Below are 16,877 nucleotides of genomic sequence, written 5' to 3'. Positions count from 1 at the left end.
AAAACTTTGAAATCTCAAAATCCTCTGAAAGTTACCTTGATCTTCTTGATATTAGTGTTACAAGCACAAATTCAGTACGAGGCCTTAGATACAACACACTTTCCAAACACCATTGAAAATATTTATACAAAAGTTTATTAAACATTCTTCTCCAGCTTAAAAAAAATCCACTGCTATAACACCTGTTTTGTTTAAATACTTACTAATGCATAAGGGTAAGTAACTAATTCAGAACAAGGCTAATACTTCTCACTAGTCACTACTCAGGCTACAGTGTAGAGCAAGGAAAAGCTTGAAATATTAACTTAAACCCAGTAACAACTTAAGGGGGCTCCTGCCAATTCATGAATGATTTATAGACAGTAGAAATGTACAACCCAGAGTCACCTTCTAACGGAGACCTCTGTACTCAAAGACTGGCTAGTAAACGGTGCTAATTTTTTCTTTTACACCAAGATTTGGTTCAATGACACCACCTGCACAAAGGCAAGCCACTTTCATTAACATACATTTTTCATTAGATACTTCAGAAGCAGGTTAACAGCTATGAACAGTCCATCTTTTAGGTCAGGACCCCTTTCAAAGTGATGTAACTGTTTTAGCAACATTTAAGAGCATCACATTGAGCTTAAGTATTGACAAGGTAACATACTTATAAAACAGACTCATATCATGTTTAAAAAGTTAAGTGCATTAAATAGCCATCTCCATTTTAATAGCTGGATGTGGGTTATAGTCTTCAAGCTGAAAGTCATCTGCTTTGAAGTCACTGATGTTTTCAATTTTACGAAGAATTTTGAGTTTTGGGAAAGGACGTAGTTCCCTCTGAAGCTGAAATTAAAGAGAATTTGACTTACTTTTGAGTGCTAATCTTGTACAAAATGTAAAGAACAGTGCATAGTGAAAACCAAATACTTAGACAGCTCTTTTGGTTAGGTAGACCTCACCTGCCATAACATTCTCAGTCGTCATAGTATGTAGATATTTGTGTGACGAAGGTGGAAAGATTGATATGAAGTGAACGAGTCTGTCAGACCCAAAAAAAGTACTGTAGAGCCTTATTCAGCAGAATACCCACTAAAAATTACTGGTTTGCAAACTGACTATATATACGTAAGTAAGGATAATGCATCAAAGTGCACTTTATTCATTTAGTCAGTTAGTTACAGTTTTATGTTGATAAGACAAGTATAAGGACACTAATATTTTGTAACAATGATAAAGATTAGAGTACAAATTCTTGTATCTTTGACTTGCAGAGAGATAACCACTCTTTTGGTCCAAATTAATGTACAATTCAGTCAAAATTCTAGTGTTTTCACTTGTAACCAGAGTTGACCCCAGGTAAAGGGGAGTATTGGAGAAGAAATCAGAGGATCAGCCATGCAAATTAAGATAGTATTTACAATGAAAGGTCTCCACAGTACCAGATCTAAAAACGCAGGATTACTATGAGTTAATAGAATACCAGGATTGGAAGGGACCTCAAGAGGTTATCTAGTCCAACCCCCTGCTCAAAGCGGGACCAATCACCAACTAAATTTATCAAGCCTGACCTTAAAAACCTCTAAGGAGGGAGATTCCACCACCTCCCTAGGTAACCCATTCCAGTGCTTCACCACCCTCCTAGTGAAAAAGTTTTTCCCTAACATCCAATCTAAACCTCTCCCACTGCAACTTGAGACCATTACTTCTTGTTCTGTCATCTGGTACCACTGAGAACAGTCTAGATCCATCCTCTTTGGAACCCCCTTTCAGGTAGTTGAAAGCAGCTATCAAATCCCCCCTCATTCTTCTCTTCTGCAGACTAAACAATCCCAGTTCCCTCAGCCTCTCCTCATAAGTCATGTGTTCCAGTCTTCTAATATTTTTGTTGCCCTCTGCTGGAATCTTTTCAATTTTTCCACATCCTTCTTGAGTGTGGGGCCCAAAATTGGACACAGTACTCCAGATGAGGCCTGACCAATGTCAAATAGAGGGGAATGATCATGTCCCTCGATCTGCTGGCAATGCTCCTACTTACACAGCCCAAAATGCCATTAGTAACCAGTTGTGGTAGATGAATATCAAAAAGACAGCCAGGCTCCAGTCGCCATGGATACTTACTTGAATTTTCAAAGGTTCAACATGATTCAGATATATATGAGCATCTCCTAATGTGTGTATGAATTCACCAGGCTGAAGAAAAAGAGGGAAAAGTGTTCAGACAAACAAGGTAGCACATTTCAGGACTGTATGACATTGCAATGCTTGTGGCTGAAGTGTAGCTCCTGCACCAGATTGTCTTGATAAGCCATTGCCTTACAAGTTCAAATATTGTCCTTCCCTAAAGTAACCGATTATTTTAAGCTACTCTAAGCAGAGTATGAAGTTCTACAACAAAGACTTTGCAACAGATATAGCAACTGAGCACTCATATTTATCTGTTAACACAAGTGAAAGGAGATGGGGGTAGTGAGAAATATAGCTTTCTCCATCTACCTCAAAAGTGATAGATTGCAAATATTTCTTAGATATTAACAGTGCTACAGTGATCCATGCTTCTACCTCAAGATTAGACTACTGTGGCACTTAATTCTTTTAGGAAACCGAAGCAACTCATTAAAAGGAGTTCCTTGCAGGATCATATGAAACCAATGCACCATGATCTATCCTGACAAAGCCCTAAGGTTATGTCTACACTGCAACTGTGAGTCTGCCTCTCAGCCCTGGTAGACAGACTCACACTAGCATGCTAAAACTAGCAGAATGATTATTGTGGAAAAGACAGTGGTTCCAGCTAGCCACCTGAGCTAAGATGGGCTTGGACTCTGGCAGCTAGCCAAAGCCACCACCCACACACTACAATGCTATTTTTAGTGCACTAGATTGAGCAGAGATAGCATAAGTCTGTCTGCCCACGCTGGGAGGCATGTTCCCAGCTGCAATGTAGACATATCCAAAATGGCTTTGAACCTGCCTAGCTGAGAAACATGCCTCACTATTGCCATAGTTATGGTATGCAGAAGCACTTGAAAGCCAGTCTTCTTGGTTTAAATCAGAGCGCCTAGCAGGATGTTTTCTGTAATGAGCCCTGAACTTTGGAATTCTCTTCCCAGCCTCTTGATCAGAAATAGCCCACATCTGTTGGCCTTCATGGCATGCTACAAATCGCAGCTATCCTCACATTTGGGAAAGGGCTGGTACTTTTTCTAACTGGGAAAGTTGACAGGTTGGTTTGTCTGCATTAACGTTTCTTTCACTTACGGCAGGGGCACCTAACACCCTGGATAAGCATTTTGTGTGACTTAAGCATTGCCTGACAATTTACCATCATTGATTTAGGTCTAGTGCTTAAGAGTTTACTGCTCCTGAAAGTATCTGCACTATTTTGCTGCAGTATTCTTAGCCATAGCATGTAATGAAATACTGGATTGTAAAAGCAGAGCTATTTACTACATTTGTCTGCAGTGTTATTGCAGTATTTAATGTTATGCAAAAATTCACAAGTCTTCTATGAGTTTGTTCTTTACTGCAGATCTCTCCCACAAAAAGTGTTTTGCTTTAAGAGGAGATGTAATAGTTAAATGACATTGTGGAAGAGACATCAAACTTCATTTACTTTAATTGCCTTTGATATAAAACTTACACTAAGTCCTTACTTATTATAAAGCATGATTTTCTCCACTCACCCATTTTATCTCCTCAGTGCTAAAAATGGAAGCAGCAACTCCTGATGATAGCACCAGGAGGGGGCTCAAAAAATCACACTATCCCTATTAAATCTTTAAGAAGTGAGGAAGTCAGATTTTAGTAGAAAGACTGTAATGTATTTAAATTAAACAAATCTCTGCTCTACCAAGTCACAAGAACGCAGCTATCTTTGGTGAAAGATAACAGGTGGCTAACAGAAAAGAGCAGTACTATACAACCCATTTACAGTCAGAAGAGAAAAATATCCAATTGAAACCATGGTAGGAATTTAGGTAGGCAGATCACAATATGCAAATTGGAATCTGACAGCAACCACAGAATAAATGCTCTGTCTAGTCCAAAAAAACCACCAGAACAACACTGACATTTCTAATGGCTTGAAGTTGGTAGTACCTTGAAGACAGCTGTTTCAGTAGCACAAAAAGACACCCCATGGCATTTTTCATTGTCACCAGAAGGAAAAGTACTCAACTCAGATTTTTGGGAGATAAACTGGTGGAATAAGCCAGGATACATCTTCATTTTGACAAGTTTTTTCCACAAGATTTGGAGATTCTTTGATATAAGTGACCACAACGAGATTTATAGAGTTCTTATAGTGCAGGCCACCCCACTAACGCATACATTAAACATAATTAATCTACAGAGCCTGTTCCTGTACATATCTAAACTTTTGAATGCTGTGTTCATTCCAATTCTTCCTACATAAATGTTAGTCTATTTAATGTTTTAGTCCTCTGTTCAAACTATAAATATCTAAGCAAAAGGATACTATACCTTCAGGCCTGTGACATGGGCAATCATATACGTGAGAAGTGAGTAACTGGCAATATTGAAAGGCACCCCGAGTCCCATGTCTCCAGATCTCTGATACAACTGGCAAGACAGTTCACCATTTAGAACATAAAACTGGCACAGAGCGTGGCATGGAGGCAAAGCCATTAGTGAAATATCTAAGGAGATGCAAAACAGGAAGAGGGGGAAAAAACCAGTATTAAGACAGCATGAAAGAGCAAAAAAATATACGTATGTATATAGAAATAAATATGCATAAATACATCAAATAGCAATATTGAACCACATATTATAGTTCTATTGCTTTTACTATTAAGACTTTTTAAATCCTGCTATTACCACTACCAGATATTGCTTGCTTAATTATGTAACTGCTATTGTTAACAGTAACTGGATGGACAGAGTACAAATTCCCCTGAAGAAAGGTTTTAGGCCCTGATAATGCAAACGCTTATGCACATGCTTAATTTTACTCACATAATTAGTCCTATTGATTTTATGAGATTAGTCTCATGAGTAAAATTAAGCATGTGTTCAAGTGTTTGCAGTTAAGCATGTGTCAAGGGCTTTAGTCATTCAGCCTATGTTTTCCTTCTTAAACAAGCTCCTGCCTCTAATTTTTATTATTTGTATTGCACTACAGACACCGGGGGTGGGGGGGAGGAGGACATCCTCCGCCTCAGGGAGTACAAGACAAAAAGTAACAGGTGGACAGAGACAAATGAGGGAGCACATGGGAACAATGAGAATACTGGTCAGGATGATAAGCAGCAGTCAGAGCACTCCTGCCACCTGCTGTAAATTTATCGGCCCAATTACCCTAATTGTGAGCTTGCATGTGAAAAGAGCAAGTTCATAAAAATGTTATAATAACCTATTACAACAAATGTTGATGGGAAAAGATGCAAAAGGAAGACAGAAAGACAATTAGTCCAAATAAAAAGGCCTACTGATATAACTCAAGGACTGTGTTTACATCATGCCTGGTAAACAAGAAGAGTGTGGGACTGGAAATCAATGGGTCAAAATTTTTGTGTTGGAAATCAGTCCCAACTGTTGGACAAAATAATGAGGGGATGGGCTATTCCACCCATCACTCCCCTTTTGGGGTCCTTAGGAAAATAATAAAATGAAAATAATAATAATAAAAGAACAAGGGGATGACTATGACTTAGGAAAAATCCAAAATGATGGCTGACTGAAAGATGGAAGAAGAAAGGAGCAAATTTAATGATCATGTCCACCACCCCCGTTGTCGCTTTGGGACCCGGTATTTACTGTAACACCATTGGGCCTTCGTTATTCTGATCCTCAGAAGTGTCCTGACCAGACCACACAGGAGAGTGGGGGCCAGAGGACATCACCACCTCCACAGACTTGGACATACATGCGTGCGTGCATGAGAGAGAGACAGACAGACAGACACACACACACACTTTCCTTCTCCAATGTATTTCTTTCCTTTCCTTAGCCCCTTCCTTTTTTTCTTATGTCTAATAAGGAGTTTGGTTTCAATGGCCAAAACTGCATATTTTGCAACACTGCTGTAAGCTTGTGACCAGAGAGGCAGCTAAAAGCAATCACCTAAACAGCTTGATGCTGGAATAAGTTTGCCAGGTCTTGGAATGGCTGATAAAACCATGTGCAGTGCCTCTGTTTCTCCAGCAGCGAAGTAGCAAGTAAAAGTCAACACCAGAGACAGAAGCTGCATTTTCTATCCTTGTTGTTCTTTTCTCTTCCCTCTTGAGAGTTTGTCTTGTTTTGCTTTCTAGGAAACAGGATCGGACTTTACCAACAACAGTGATACCAGCTCCAGCCCATCTTAACTAACTTCTTCTCTTTTCCCCAAAAAAGGATAGTTATCACCATCAAAAAGGCTGTCAAGCACAAGGGTTTTCCTTCTAACAGCTCTCTCCTGCTAAATGGACAGGGAACAAGGGATGTTGTTAAAATGGAAGCCTTATTTACTACTTTACATTTCAAGTGCTTTAACTATTTTTCCTTCTTTTCTGTATCTTTAATAAAACAGGTTTAAAAGATTTTTAATGGTGTGTTTGCCTTGATACAAGCAAGCTGCAGTCTCTGTATACCAAACCTTTTTAAATTTAAGGTTGGACAGTTTCAGGGTCATGTTAACACCACTTGCTCTTGGGGCCCATTTATTCCATCTAAATTAGTATAATATGCCTACTTCAGTCACATTTTTGTAGATATCATGGCAAAGGGGAGTTTTAAGGAGGAATTTAAATGACAGTTAAGTGGTTTAGTAGATGTTTATGTGCAGCTCTTCCTATGCATGAGAGACAGAATGGAAGAAAGCATGAAGGTATTTTTTTGGAAACTGAACAAGTGGGTGATAAAGGTTGATGTCACTGGCAAGGTGGAAGTGGGAGTCAACATCTTGGCAGGATATGAGAGACGATAGGTAGCATGAGGATAGGCTGTGAAGGGCCCTGACGGTAAAGGCAAGTAGATTACATTTGAGGCGATGGAGAAAGAATGGATGCAAAAGCGGGTGACATGATCAAACAAACTAGGACAATGATCTTTGCGGAAGCATTTTGAATGGATATAAGCTGGGTGAGACTGTATTTGTCAAGGTCAAACAACAGAATGTTGCAGGAGTCGAAATGATGGGAGACTAGATGAGTGAACTGTGTGGACAGAGAAGGAAGAAGTATAGAGATGTTAGGCAGGAAGGATCAATGAGATTTAGACCAGCAGACCCTAAACTTACTGGTTCATGTACCACGTTCTAAAAAAAAAAAAAAAGAAAGAAAAGAAATGGCTGTGAAGTGAACTGATGGAATATATGATACACCACAGTTAGGGAAACCATGATTTAGACACAGCCCAAATGTTAGAATCTAGAGAAATGGTCAAGTTAAAGATGCCAAGTGACAGAGAAGATAATGGTGTCCACTGTGACTGAGAAAAGGGGGAAGACTTGGTGGGGAAGATTAAGAACCCAGTTTTGGCTTTGTTGATTTTAAACTGACAGCTGGACATCCAAGGTATCACACTCCTTTGACCTGCCTGATCCCTATTAACCCTCCACCTACTGTACAGTTGCCATTTAATGGGAACCTTTCCCCAGCATGCCTTTTTGGAAACTGGCTCTAACTATAGCAGGGAAAACAGCTAAAACGACAATTTTTTAACTGGCTGCTGCTTGTTGGCATCTCCCGCTCTTCTAGCTGTTGAGTACCTTTAATTCCTAAAGTTCTTAAACAGGCTCCTTTCTTCAGAAAAGATTCTAACAACTACGAAAAAGAGCACTGTAATTTTTTTTTTTTAAGTTTTGTTCTCTTCTCCCCAAATTTTGAGTATAATCCTATAATTTAATACACAGTAAAAAACAAACAGCTGCTTGATTATATTTTTCAATTATGAGTTTCCTTAAAAAACAAGTTAAATGTTTTTTTATTATATGCAAAGCGTCTTTGAATAGTGACTATGTAGAGGGCAGTGATAATCATGTATTTCCATTTGTACTAAGACAGAAAAGGGTTGAAATCATATAGGATGTTTTGGGGCCTGAATATCCTCTCACATCAGTGAGAATCATGAGAAACAGGAGAATTCAGGTTATAATTCACCCAACCATTTATAGAACATGAAATCACATATCAGTTGTGTAAGCTCACCTTTTCTTGCAGCAAAAATGTAACCACCACCAGAGCCGGCTGTAGACACAGGATCTGGTAATTATGCAAACTTTCAGGACTAAATGAGCACCAATGATATAGCTTAGCATGCAACTTGGTAAGGTGCAACTACATTCACTTCACACACACACACTTCTGTACCTTTGGGATTCCAAGCACACATGATGATTCTTCTGTCATCTGGATTGTTTTTGATTGTGTCAATTACATTCTGCAGCTGGTCCACTCCTTGGCCAGAGTAATCTGAAGAAAGTTACCAGACAAGGTTTAAATAAGTCAGACAGCCTAAGGTTGTTTTAACAATAGCTTAGAGCTGCCCCAAAAAATCCTTTTGAAAGCCAAGCCCACACCCTTCAGAAAAATTACATTAATTGTCCCCTCTTCTGATCCCACCTGGGATTGTTAAAGGTTTACACCTTAATACATCTTCTGAGCCTTCCCTCTCTCTCTTCTGGGTAGTCCTTTGGGAGCCTCAGATGAGTGCTCCAAGCTTTGGGAAAAGGTGGTGTCCCCTTCCCCTCTTTTCTTGCATGCTTTGAGAAGTGAAATAGTTATTGTTGACACTTAAAGCATCATCACTAGCACTGGGGTTAGTACCTCCTGAAATGGGGTCATACACACCCCAGAGCTATTCTTTCACTCTCTCTGCAAACTCACATAAGTGTCTGCATCCTTACACCCCAAGGCCAGGTCTACATTTAAAACGTACATGAAGATAGCTACGGCACTTAGAGGTGTGAAAAATCCACACTCCTGAGTGCTGTAGCTATGCAAACCTAACCCCCAGAGTAGACACAGTTAGATTGATGAAAGAATGCTTCTGTTGACCTAGCTACCATTGCTTGGGGAGATGGAGTCCCTACAGCAATGGAAAAAACCCCTTCCATTGCTGTAGTCTGCAGCCACACTTTGCGGTTACAGTGGCATAGCTACAGCACTGTTGCTATAGTGTCCATAGTGTAGACACAGCCCATGATTGAACATTTTCTTCTCTAGCACAACAGCTAAAAACTTTAAACGAAACCTGAGACCTTGGAGAATAATTGAGAGGTCTGTCTGTATATCTGACAGTGGGTCTCAGAGCCTACAGAGTTTAAATAGAGTGGAACTAACATGCTATTTTTATCACCCTTAAGTCCTGTGTTTGAGAATGCACAAAAGCCAGATTTCAATGGGTAACAAGATGCTACAAACTATTAGTTCATATCATGACAACTGTTAAACCGCCTCAATTAAAATAATAAATTTCTATATCATCATTTTAAACAAAGGCTTATCCTTTACATGGGAAATCAAAGGTACCTTAATCCAAGAGAAATTTGAAGAACAAGTGAAATACGAGGCCAGGGGGCCATAAAACAATTTTGGTTACTTGGTGCTGATCATTTTTACTGGCCTGCTATCCAATAGACTGACTACCTGCCTTTTCTTTGTCCTATACCAACATATGAATATGTGGAGATTGTTCTGGTATAAAAGTGCTCTCTTTAAAAAAGAAATTATGCCCAGGTTGATATAGTGTGAAGTACTGGAATTCTTCTTTACATTTTTACTTGCCTTTTTAGATGGAGAAAATACTTTTTGATGGTTGAATAAGACATTAGTTCACCACCCCCAACATCATTATGAAAGCTAAGCGTGGGAGAGTCATGATTTTCCAATGATACTTTCCTGTAAACAGCACAAATTAATGTGCTAATTATACAAATTAATAATAGCAGCTCTCTGAAATGAGTGATTTTAGTGTAGTTTAAAAAAAAAGTATCCTGTTACAATTGGCACCTCTGCTGGCAGCCTCAGCAGAGAGGCAAAGAACTAAATGGGCATGGAAACCAAAATATCCTCCCACCTACAGGTGATATACCAGCACATTAGCAGAACAGTGTACTGCCTATGATTCACCCATTCTATAAATAGGCTACTGCCTGCAATACTGCATATTTCATAATGGTAGGCTTTCCTAGAAGCTCAATATAACCTCCCAAAAAGATCTACTTATTCTGGTTCTCAGTTACCATTATAAATGTCCTCGTTATAATCTTTTCATGCCTCCATAACCTCCTGAAAGTGAGGTACCACAGTAATCCTGTCAGTCTCACTAAGCACTGAAGATAAAATCTCTAGTTTCCCGCTGTTGAAGTTATCTACTTTCCTCACCTGTATTCATATCTTTATATTCAGCTCCAAAGTGTCTCCACTGGAAACCATACACTGGTCCCAAATCCCCTTCTGTTCTGCTAGGGAAACCTTGTTTATCCAAGAATTCACGTGATCCATTGGCATCCCAAATCTTCACTCCTTTTGCAGAGAGCTCTTTAGCATTTGTTGAACCCTACACACAATAAAACTGTTATAAACAATATGTTACTGAGAATTGAATTATACTGCTCTAGTCATCTTTAATTCATCTCTAGCTTTGTATACTGTAGGCCAATGGAGGTTCGAGGATAAATGCGATTGCCTACAGTTGCTTGTACACAGGCCCTTCAGCAAACAAGGTTTTACTTTTTGCTTGATGAAACAAGAAAAAACTTGTTCCATGTCTGTATAATTCTGTTACTCATGATGCACCTGCTGTCAGCCTTCGTGAACTGTCTTACAAGTCATTATGGGGGGAAAAGTTTATGCAGTCCCTTCTCTTTTGCATGTTTTTTCTGTTTTCTTGAAGCTTAAATTACATGCTCTTGAGAGATGCCAACTAGAAATAGTTGGAAGTTCTGTTTAGTCACTGAGCAGATGGTAGGCTCCCATATTCTACTCTGCCACTTTGTATAAAACCTAGAGATGAGAATAAGAAAACAAATCCCCTGAGTTTAAAATAGCACTGAAAGCGAATAGAGACTTAAATATTATCTGCTATCAAAACACGTCTACAGTCTCAGAGTACAGCACTGTGCTGGTTGACATCTGAAAGGTTCTAGCCCTTACAATTGAAAGGATAAGGCTTCCTTTTTAAAAGAGCATTAAGTTCTTCAAAAAACTGATATCTGGATAAGTTGATTTTTCAAGTCCCGATGTACCAGCATTTAATCAAATGCTACTCAGAATCACATCAGGGAACATCGATAGGGCAACACAACATCTTAGCACTTGTCTACACAAGTTTTACCAGCATAAACTATGCTTGGTAGCCCTGGTCTCCACTATGGGATTAGGTCGAATTTAGCCGCGTTAGGTCGATTTAAAAATGACTGCATCCACACAACCAACCCCATTCCGTCAACCTAAAGGGCTCTTAAAATTGACTTCTGTACTCCTCCCCGACAAGGGGAGTAGCGCTAAAATCGACCTTGCTGGGTCGAATTTGGGATAGTGCGGATGCAAATTGATGGTATTGGCCTCCAGGAGCTATCCCAGAGTGCTCCATTATGACTGCTCTGAACAGCACTTTGAACTCCAATGCACTAGCCAGGTACACAGGAAAAACCCCGGGAACTTTTGAATTTTGTTTCCTGTTTGGTCAGTGTGGCGAACTCAGCAGCACAGGTGACCATACAGTCTCCCCAGAATCGTAGAATGTTTCTACACTCCCCTTATCATCTTTGTCCCTGAAGTTATCGCAGATTAGAAGGCGAAAAAAACCGCACTCACGATGACATGTTTTCCGAGCTCATGCAGTCCTCCTGCACTGATAGGGCACAGTTTAATGCATGGAGGCATTCAGTGGCAGAGGCCAGGAAAGAATTGAGTGAGTGCGAATAGCAGAGGCAGGACGCGATGCTGAGGCTAATGGGGGAGCAAATGGACATGATGAAGTGTCTGTTGGAGCTGCAGGATAGCCAAGAAGAGCACAGACCCCTGCTGCATCCACTGTATAACTGTGGGAGGGACAGCTCAGTGGTTTGACATAGGCCAGCTTAAACCCAGGGTTGTGAGTTCAATCCCTGAGGGGGCAATTTAGGGATCTGGGGCAAAAATTGGGGATTGGTCCTGCTTTGAGCAGGGGGTTGGACTAGATGATCTCCTGAGGTCCCTTCCAACTCTGATATTCTATAGGTTTCAGAGTAACAGCCGTGTTAGTCTGTATTCGCAAAAAGAAAAGGAGTACTTGTGGCACCTTAGAGACTAACCAATTTATTTGAGCATAAGCTTTCGTGAGCTACAGCTCACTTCATCGGATGTATACTGTGGAAACTGCAGAAGACATTATATACACAGAGACCATGAAACAATACCTCCTCCCACCCCACTCTCCTGCTGGTAATAGCTTATCTAAAGTGATCACTCTCCTTACAATGTGTATGATAATCAAGTTGGGCCATTTCCAGTACAAATCCAGGTTTTCTCACCCTCCGCCTTCCCCCCCCCCACAAACTCACTCTCCTGCTGGTAATAGCCCATCCAAAGTGACCACTCTCCCTACAATGTGCATGAAAATCAAGGTGGGCCATTTCCAGCACAAATCCAGGTTTTCTCACCCCCATACGCACACAAACTCGCTCTCCTGCTGGTAACAGCTCATCCAAGCTGATCACTCTCCTTACAAGATGTATGATAATCAAGGTGGGCCATTTCTAGCATAAATCCAAGTTTAACCAGAACGTCTGGGGGGTGGGGGGGGTGGGTAGGGGTAGGAAAAAACAAGGGGAAATAGGCTACCTTGCATAATGACTTAGCCACTCCCAGTCTCTATTTAAGCCTAAATTAATAGTATCCAATTTGCAAATGAATTCCAATTCAGCAGTTTCTCGCTGGAGTCTGGATTTGAAGTTTTTTTGTTTTAAGATAGCGACCTTCATGTCTGTAATTGCGTGACCAGAGAGATTGTAGTGTTCTCCAACTGGTTTATGAATGTTATAATTCTTGACATCTGATTTGTGTCCATTTATTCTTTTACGTAGAGACTGTCCAGTTTGACCAATGTACACGGCAGAGGGGCACTGCTGGCACATGATGGCATATATCACATTTGTGGATGTGCAGGTGAACGAGCCTCTGATAGTGTGGCTGATGTTATTAGGCCCTGTGATGGTGTGATGGCCCACCTTGATTATCATGCACATTGTAGGGAGAGTGGTCACTGTGGATAAGCTATTACCAGCAGGAGAGTGAGTTTGTGTGTGTGTGTGTTTTTTTGTTTTGTTTTGGTTTTTTGGGGGGGGGGGTGAGAAAACCTGGATTTGTGCTGGAAATGGCCCACCTTGATTGTCATACACATTGTAAGGAGAGTGATCACTTTAGATAAGCTATTACCAGCAGGAGAGTGGGGTGGGAGGAGGTATTGTTTCATGGTCTCTGTGTATACAATGTCTTCTGCAGTTTCCACACTATGCATCCGATGAAGTGAGCTTTAGCTCACGAAAGCTTATGCTCAAATAAATCGGTTAGTCTCTAAGGTGCCACAAGTACTCCTTTTCTTTCTGATATTCTATGATACCCTCCTCCCCATGTTCCATAGCCTCCTCACCCAGACGCCCAAGAACACGGGGGGGGGGGCGCTCTGGGCACCCAGCCACTCCACTCCAGAGGATGGCCCAAGAAACAGAAGGCTGTCACTCAAACAGTTTGATTTTTAGTGTGGCTACAATAAGCCATGTGACCTTGTCCTTCCCTCCTCCCCCACCCCACCCCACCCAGGCTACCTCGTCCGTTATCTCTCTTTTTTAAAAAAATTAATAAAGAAAGAATGTATGGTTTCAAAACAATAGTTACTTTATTTCAAAGGGGGGAAGGGTGACTGGCTTACAGGGAATTAAAAATCAACAAAGAGGGTGGATTTGCATCAAGAAGAAACACACACAACTGTTTCATGACTGGCCAGGCTTCAGTGTAACTGGTTTTCAAAGCCTCTCTGATGTGCAGCATGCCTTGTTGTGCTCTTCTAATCGCCCTGGTGTCTGGCTGCTGAAAATCAGATGCCAAGCGATTCGCCTCAACCTCCCACCTGCCATAAATGTCTCTCCCTTACTCTCACAGATATTATGGAGCACACAGCAAGCAGCAATAACAATGGGAATGTTGGTTGCTCTGAGGTCTGACCTAGTCAGCAAACAGCGCCAGCGAGCTTTTAAACGTCCAAAGACACATTCTACCACCATTCTGCACTTGCTCAGCCTATAGTAGGCTGGGGTAGGTGCGACCGCATGGTGCTGCCAGGGGCAGAGCAGCCTGAGGCAGAAGCCTCCAGCTCACATGATATTCTAGGCAGGACTGAATCTCCATGAGACGAAAAACTTAAAGAAGAGAATGACCTGGAGTCTCTGTCTCCCATTCGGTGCTTTAAGAGGAGACTAGCCATGTCTGTCCAGGCACCCCGATCAACCTCACCGAGGTCTGCCAGGAGCTCCCAGGAGATGTACGACAGTAATCAGTCCTACTGCACTCTCTGCCGCAAAGGCAAGGAGCTGCTGCTGTGTAGCACCCCGGAGACGTATGGTAGCTGCTGCTGTGTAGCACCCAGGAGACGTACGGTGACGGTGAGCTGAGAGGGCTCCATGCTTGCCGAGGTATGGCGTCTACACAGGTAACCCAGGAAAAAAGGCACAAAACGATTGTCTGCCGTTGCTTTCATGGAGGGAGCAACAGAGGGGGGCCTGACAATATGTACCCAAAACCACCCACGACAATGTTTTTGCCCTATCCGGCCTTGGGAGCTTAACCCAGAATTCCAGTGGGCAGCGGAGACTGTGGGAACTGTGGGATAGCTACCCACAGTGCACCACTCTTTAAGTCGATGATAGCCACAGTAGTGAGGACGCACTCCACCGACTTAATGCGCTTAATGTGGACATACGCAATCGACTGTATAAAATCGGTTTCTAAAAATTGACTTCTATAAAATCGACTTAATTTCGTAGTGTAGACATACCCTTAGAGGTGTGATCATCTATTAGAAGTGTAATTTATTTATTTATTTATTTTTTGCAAAGAGTTGTATTGGTAAAAGCCTAGGATGGATGCAGTTATACCAGTATAAGAGTGCCTTATCCTGGAGTATCTCATTTTGGTGACAGAACAGGAATAAGCTATACCAGTATAAAAGCATTCACATAGAGTTTTCCTGTTTTAACTACAGCGGTATAGTTTAAGGAGCAAAACTTTCTAGTGTACACAAGTCCTTCAACACTTCAGAATATTTCACTAAAAAGAAGCAAGGTAAGATTTAACCAGCATTCCCTCCAGATTGTACTAGCACCTTAACCAAAATTAACAAAATGTTTTGAAGCTATTAGACTTATTATTAAGTTGGAAAAATACTAGAATGTCATAACTTGTTTGTTCCCTGTATGAATGGAAACATCTGTAAGTGTTTCAAATACACTAGTCCATAGTGGGATATATTCTACAGACAGCATTATCAATGCACATAACAACCATGCATCATACCTTGATAAACCATAGCAGCTCTTCCAGCACTCCCTTCCAGAACACTCGTTTTGTCGTCAGCAAAGGAAACTGATCTGAAAAAGGTCAAAGCAGCAAAGTCAATTCTCACTCATCAAATACCATGGATTGCTTTTCACTTATAAATACTAAAAGTGTTGAAGCTTAGACACTGATCTGTGGTGCATGTGCATTATATACTATCACAATAAGAGCCTAGTTTATTGGAGCACTCATTTAGAACTTAGCACTGTAACAGTCAGGAAAGCAATGTGAATGTGAAGCGCTTGGCAGGTCTGCCAGGCACCAGGCCGGGGGGCAGCTGGTGGGATGCGGTGAGGGACTGGAGGGGCACATGGGGTGGAGGAGGTCTGGGGAGGGGGAGCCCGTGGGATGGAGAGGTCTGTGGGGAGAGTGAGCCCATGGGGAAGGGGAGGGGAGGGGGGAGGCTGCGGGGAGCGGGCCGAGAGGTCCCCGCCACGCCAGTGACTCTGGCAGTCACCTCTCAGGCTGTACCGCGCCTGCAGCCCGAACGCGGAGATGGTGCCGGTCCCGGTCCGATCCTCCTTCCGGTGGCCGCGCTGCAGGATGTGCTGGACCTGCCCCAGGTACTGCAGCTCCCCGTGCGGCGGGGGCGCCGGGCTCTGCGGCTCGCGCGCGGCGGACATGGCGGGGCCGGCCGGGGCGAGCTGGCGCGGCGGGCCCGCGCTTCGAACTGGCGCCACCCCCGGCCCGCCAGGCGCCAGCCAATCGTAGGGCCGGGCGCGCGCGCGCGGGAGGCGCCTTGGGCGGCGCCGCTTCCTTCCCCGTGACCCAGCGTGGGCAGGGCCGGGACACCCCATCCCCCCCCCCACCAGGCCGTGAGGAAAGGGGCTTGGCTGCCGGGCCGCAGCGCGGGCCCTGGGGCGGGGCACCGAGCTGAATAGCCCGGTACCCAGGGCCCCCTGCTGGCCCGGACCCCAGGCTGCAGCCGCCGCGTGTCTCTCGCGGCGCCCCGCTCCCTGGCGGCGGGCCGGGGAATTCAGGCAGGGAGGCTCTCTTTGGCCTCTGCTCTGCTGGGGGGGTCAGAGCCGACCATCACCATGGGCCTTCCCCACTTCAAAATCTGTGATTGTGCCGGGCCCAGGGCAACCAAACAGCCCGGGAAAAGGGGAGACTCCAGGAGTGGGTTTCTTCTTGGACCCAGCGCTGGGGTGGGGTGTCCCCCCTCTCTCTCTGTAACTACTTTGTGAAACAAAAAGAAGCCTATTTAGATTCAATTCTTCCTGTAGCACTGGAGCTGATAATGGCCTAGGTAGTTTGATAGGTTTCAGAGTAACAGCCCTGTTAGTCTGTATTCACAAAAAGAAAAGGAGGACTAGTGGCACCTTAGAGACTAACCAATTTATTTGAGCATAA

At 42.7% G+C, this 16,877-nt stretch overlaps 1 protein-coding gene across 1 annotated transcript; it reads right to left on the bottom strand.

The window, feature by feature from the left end:
* Window positions 1-112: 112 nt before the first annotated feature.
* On the bottom strand, window positions 113-16,233 carry TYMS (thymidylate synthetase). The gene is made up of 7 exons (XM_073331441.2): window positions 15,982-16,233; window positions 15,483-15,556; window positions 10,314-10,488; window positions 8,298-8,399; window positions 4,471-4,646; window positions 2,107-2,178; window positions 113-831 (listed from the first exon to the last, which is right to left on the bottom strand). Exons 1-7 carry the CDS (start codon window positions 16,145-16,147, stop codon window positions 694-696), a joined length of 903 nt encoding a protein of 300 aa, XP_073187542.1. The 5' UTR covers window positions 16,148-16,233; the 3' UTR covers window positions 113-693.
* Window positions 16,234-16,877: the final 644 nt, after the last annotated feature.

This window comes from Lepidochelys kempii, chromosome 2 (genome assembly GCF_965140285.1).
Source record: "Lepidochelys kempii isolate rLepKem1 chromosome 2, rLepKem1.hap1, whole genome shotgun sequence".
NCBI lineage: Eukaryota > Metazoa > Chordata > Testudines > Cheloniidae > Lepidochelys > Lepidochelys kempii.
The sequence above is the reverse complement of the archived record's forward strand: the minus strand, read 5'-3'. Positions and strand labels throughout refer to the sequence as shown.

What these genes read in the sequence shown, in the direction of transcription:
- TYMS (XM_073331441.2), bottom strand. Translation starts at nt 16,147, where the DNA reads ATGTCCGCCGCGCGCGAGCCGCAGAGCCCGGCGCCCCCGCCGCACGGG. An exon ending in GGCGCGGTACAGCCTGAGAG is followed by an intron (nt 15,557 to 15,981) that starts GTGACTGCCAGA and finishes GACCTTTTTCAG; the next exon opens with ATCAGTTTCCTTTGCTGACG. An exon ending in CCCATGTCACAGGCCTGAAG is followed by an intron (nt 2,179 to 4,470) that starts GTATAGTATCCT and finishes CTTTTTCTTCAG; the next exon opens with CCTGGTGAATTCATACACAC.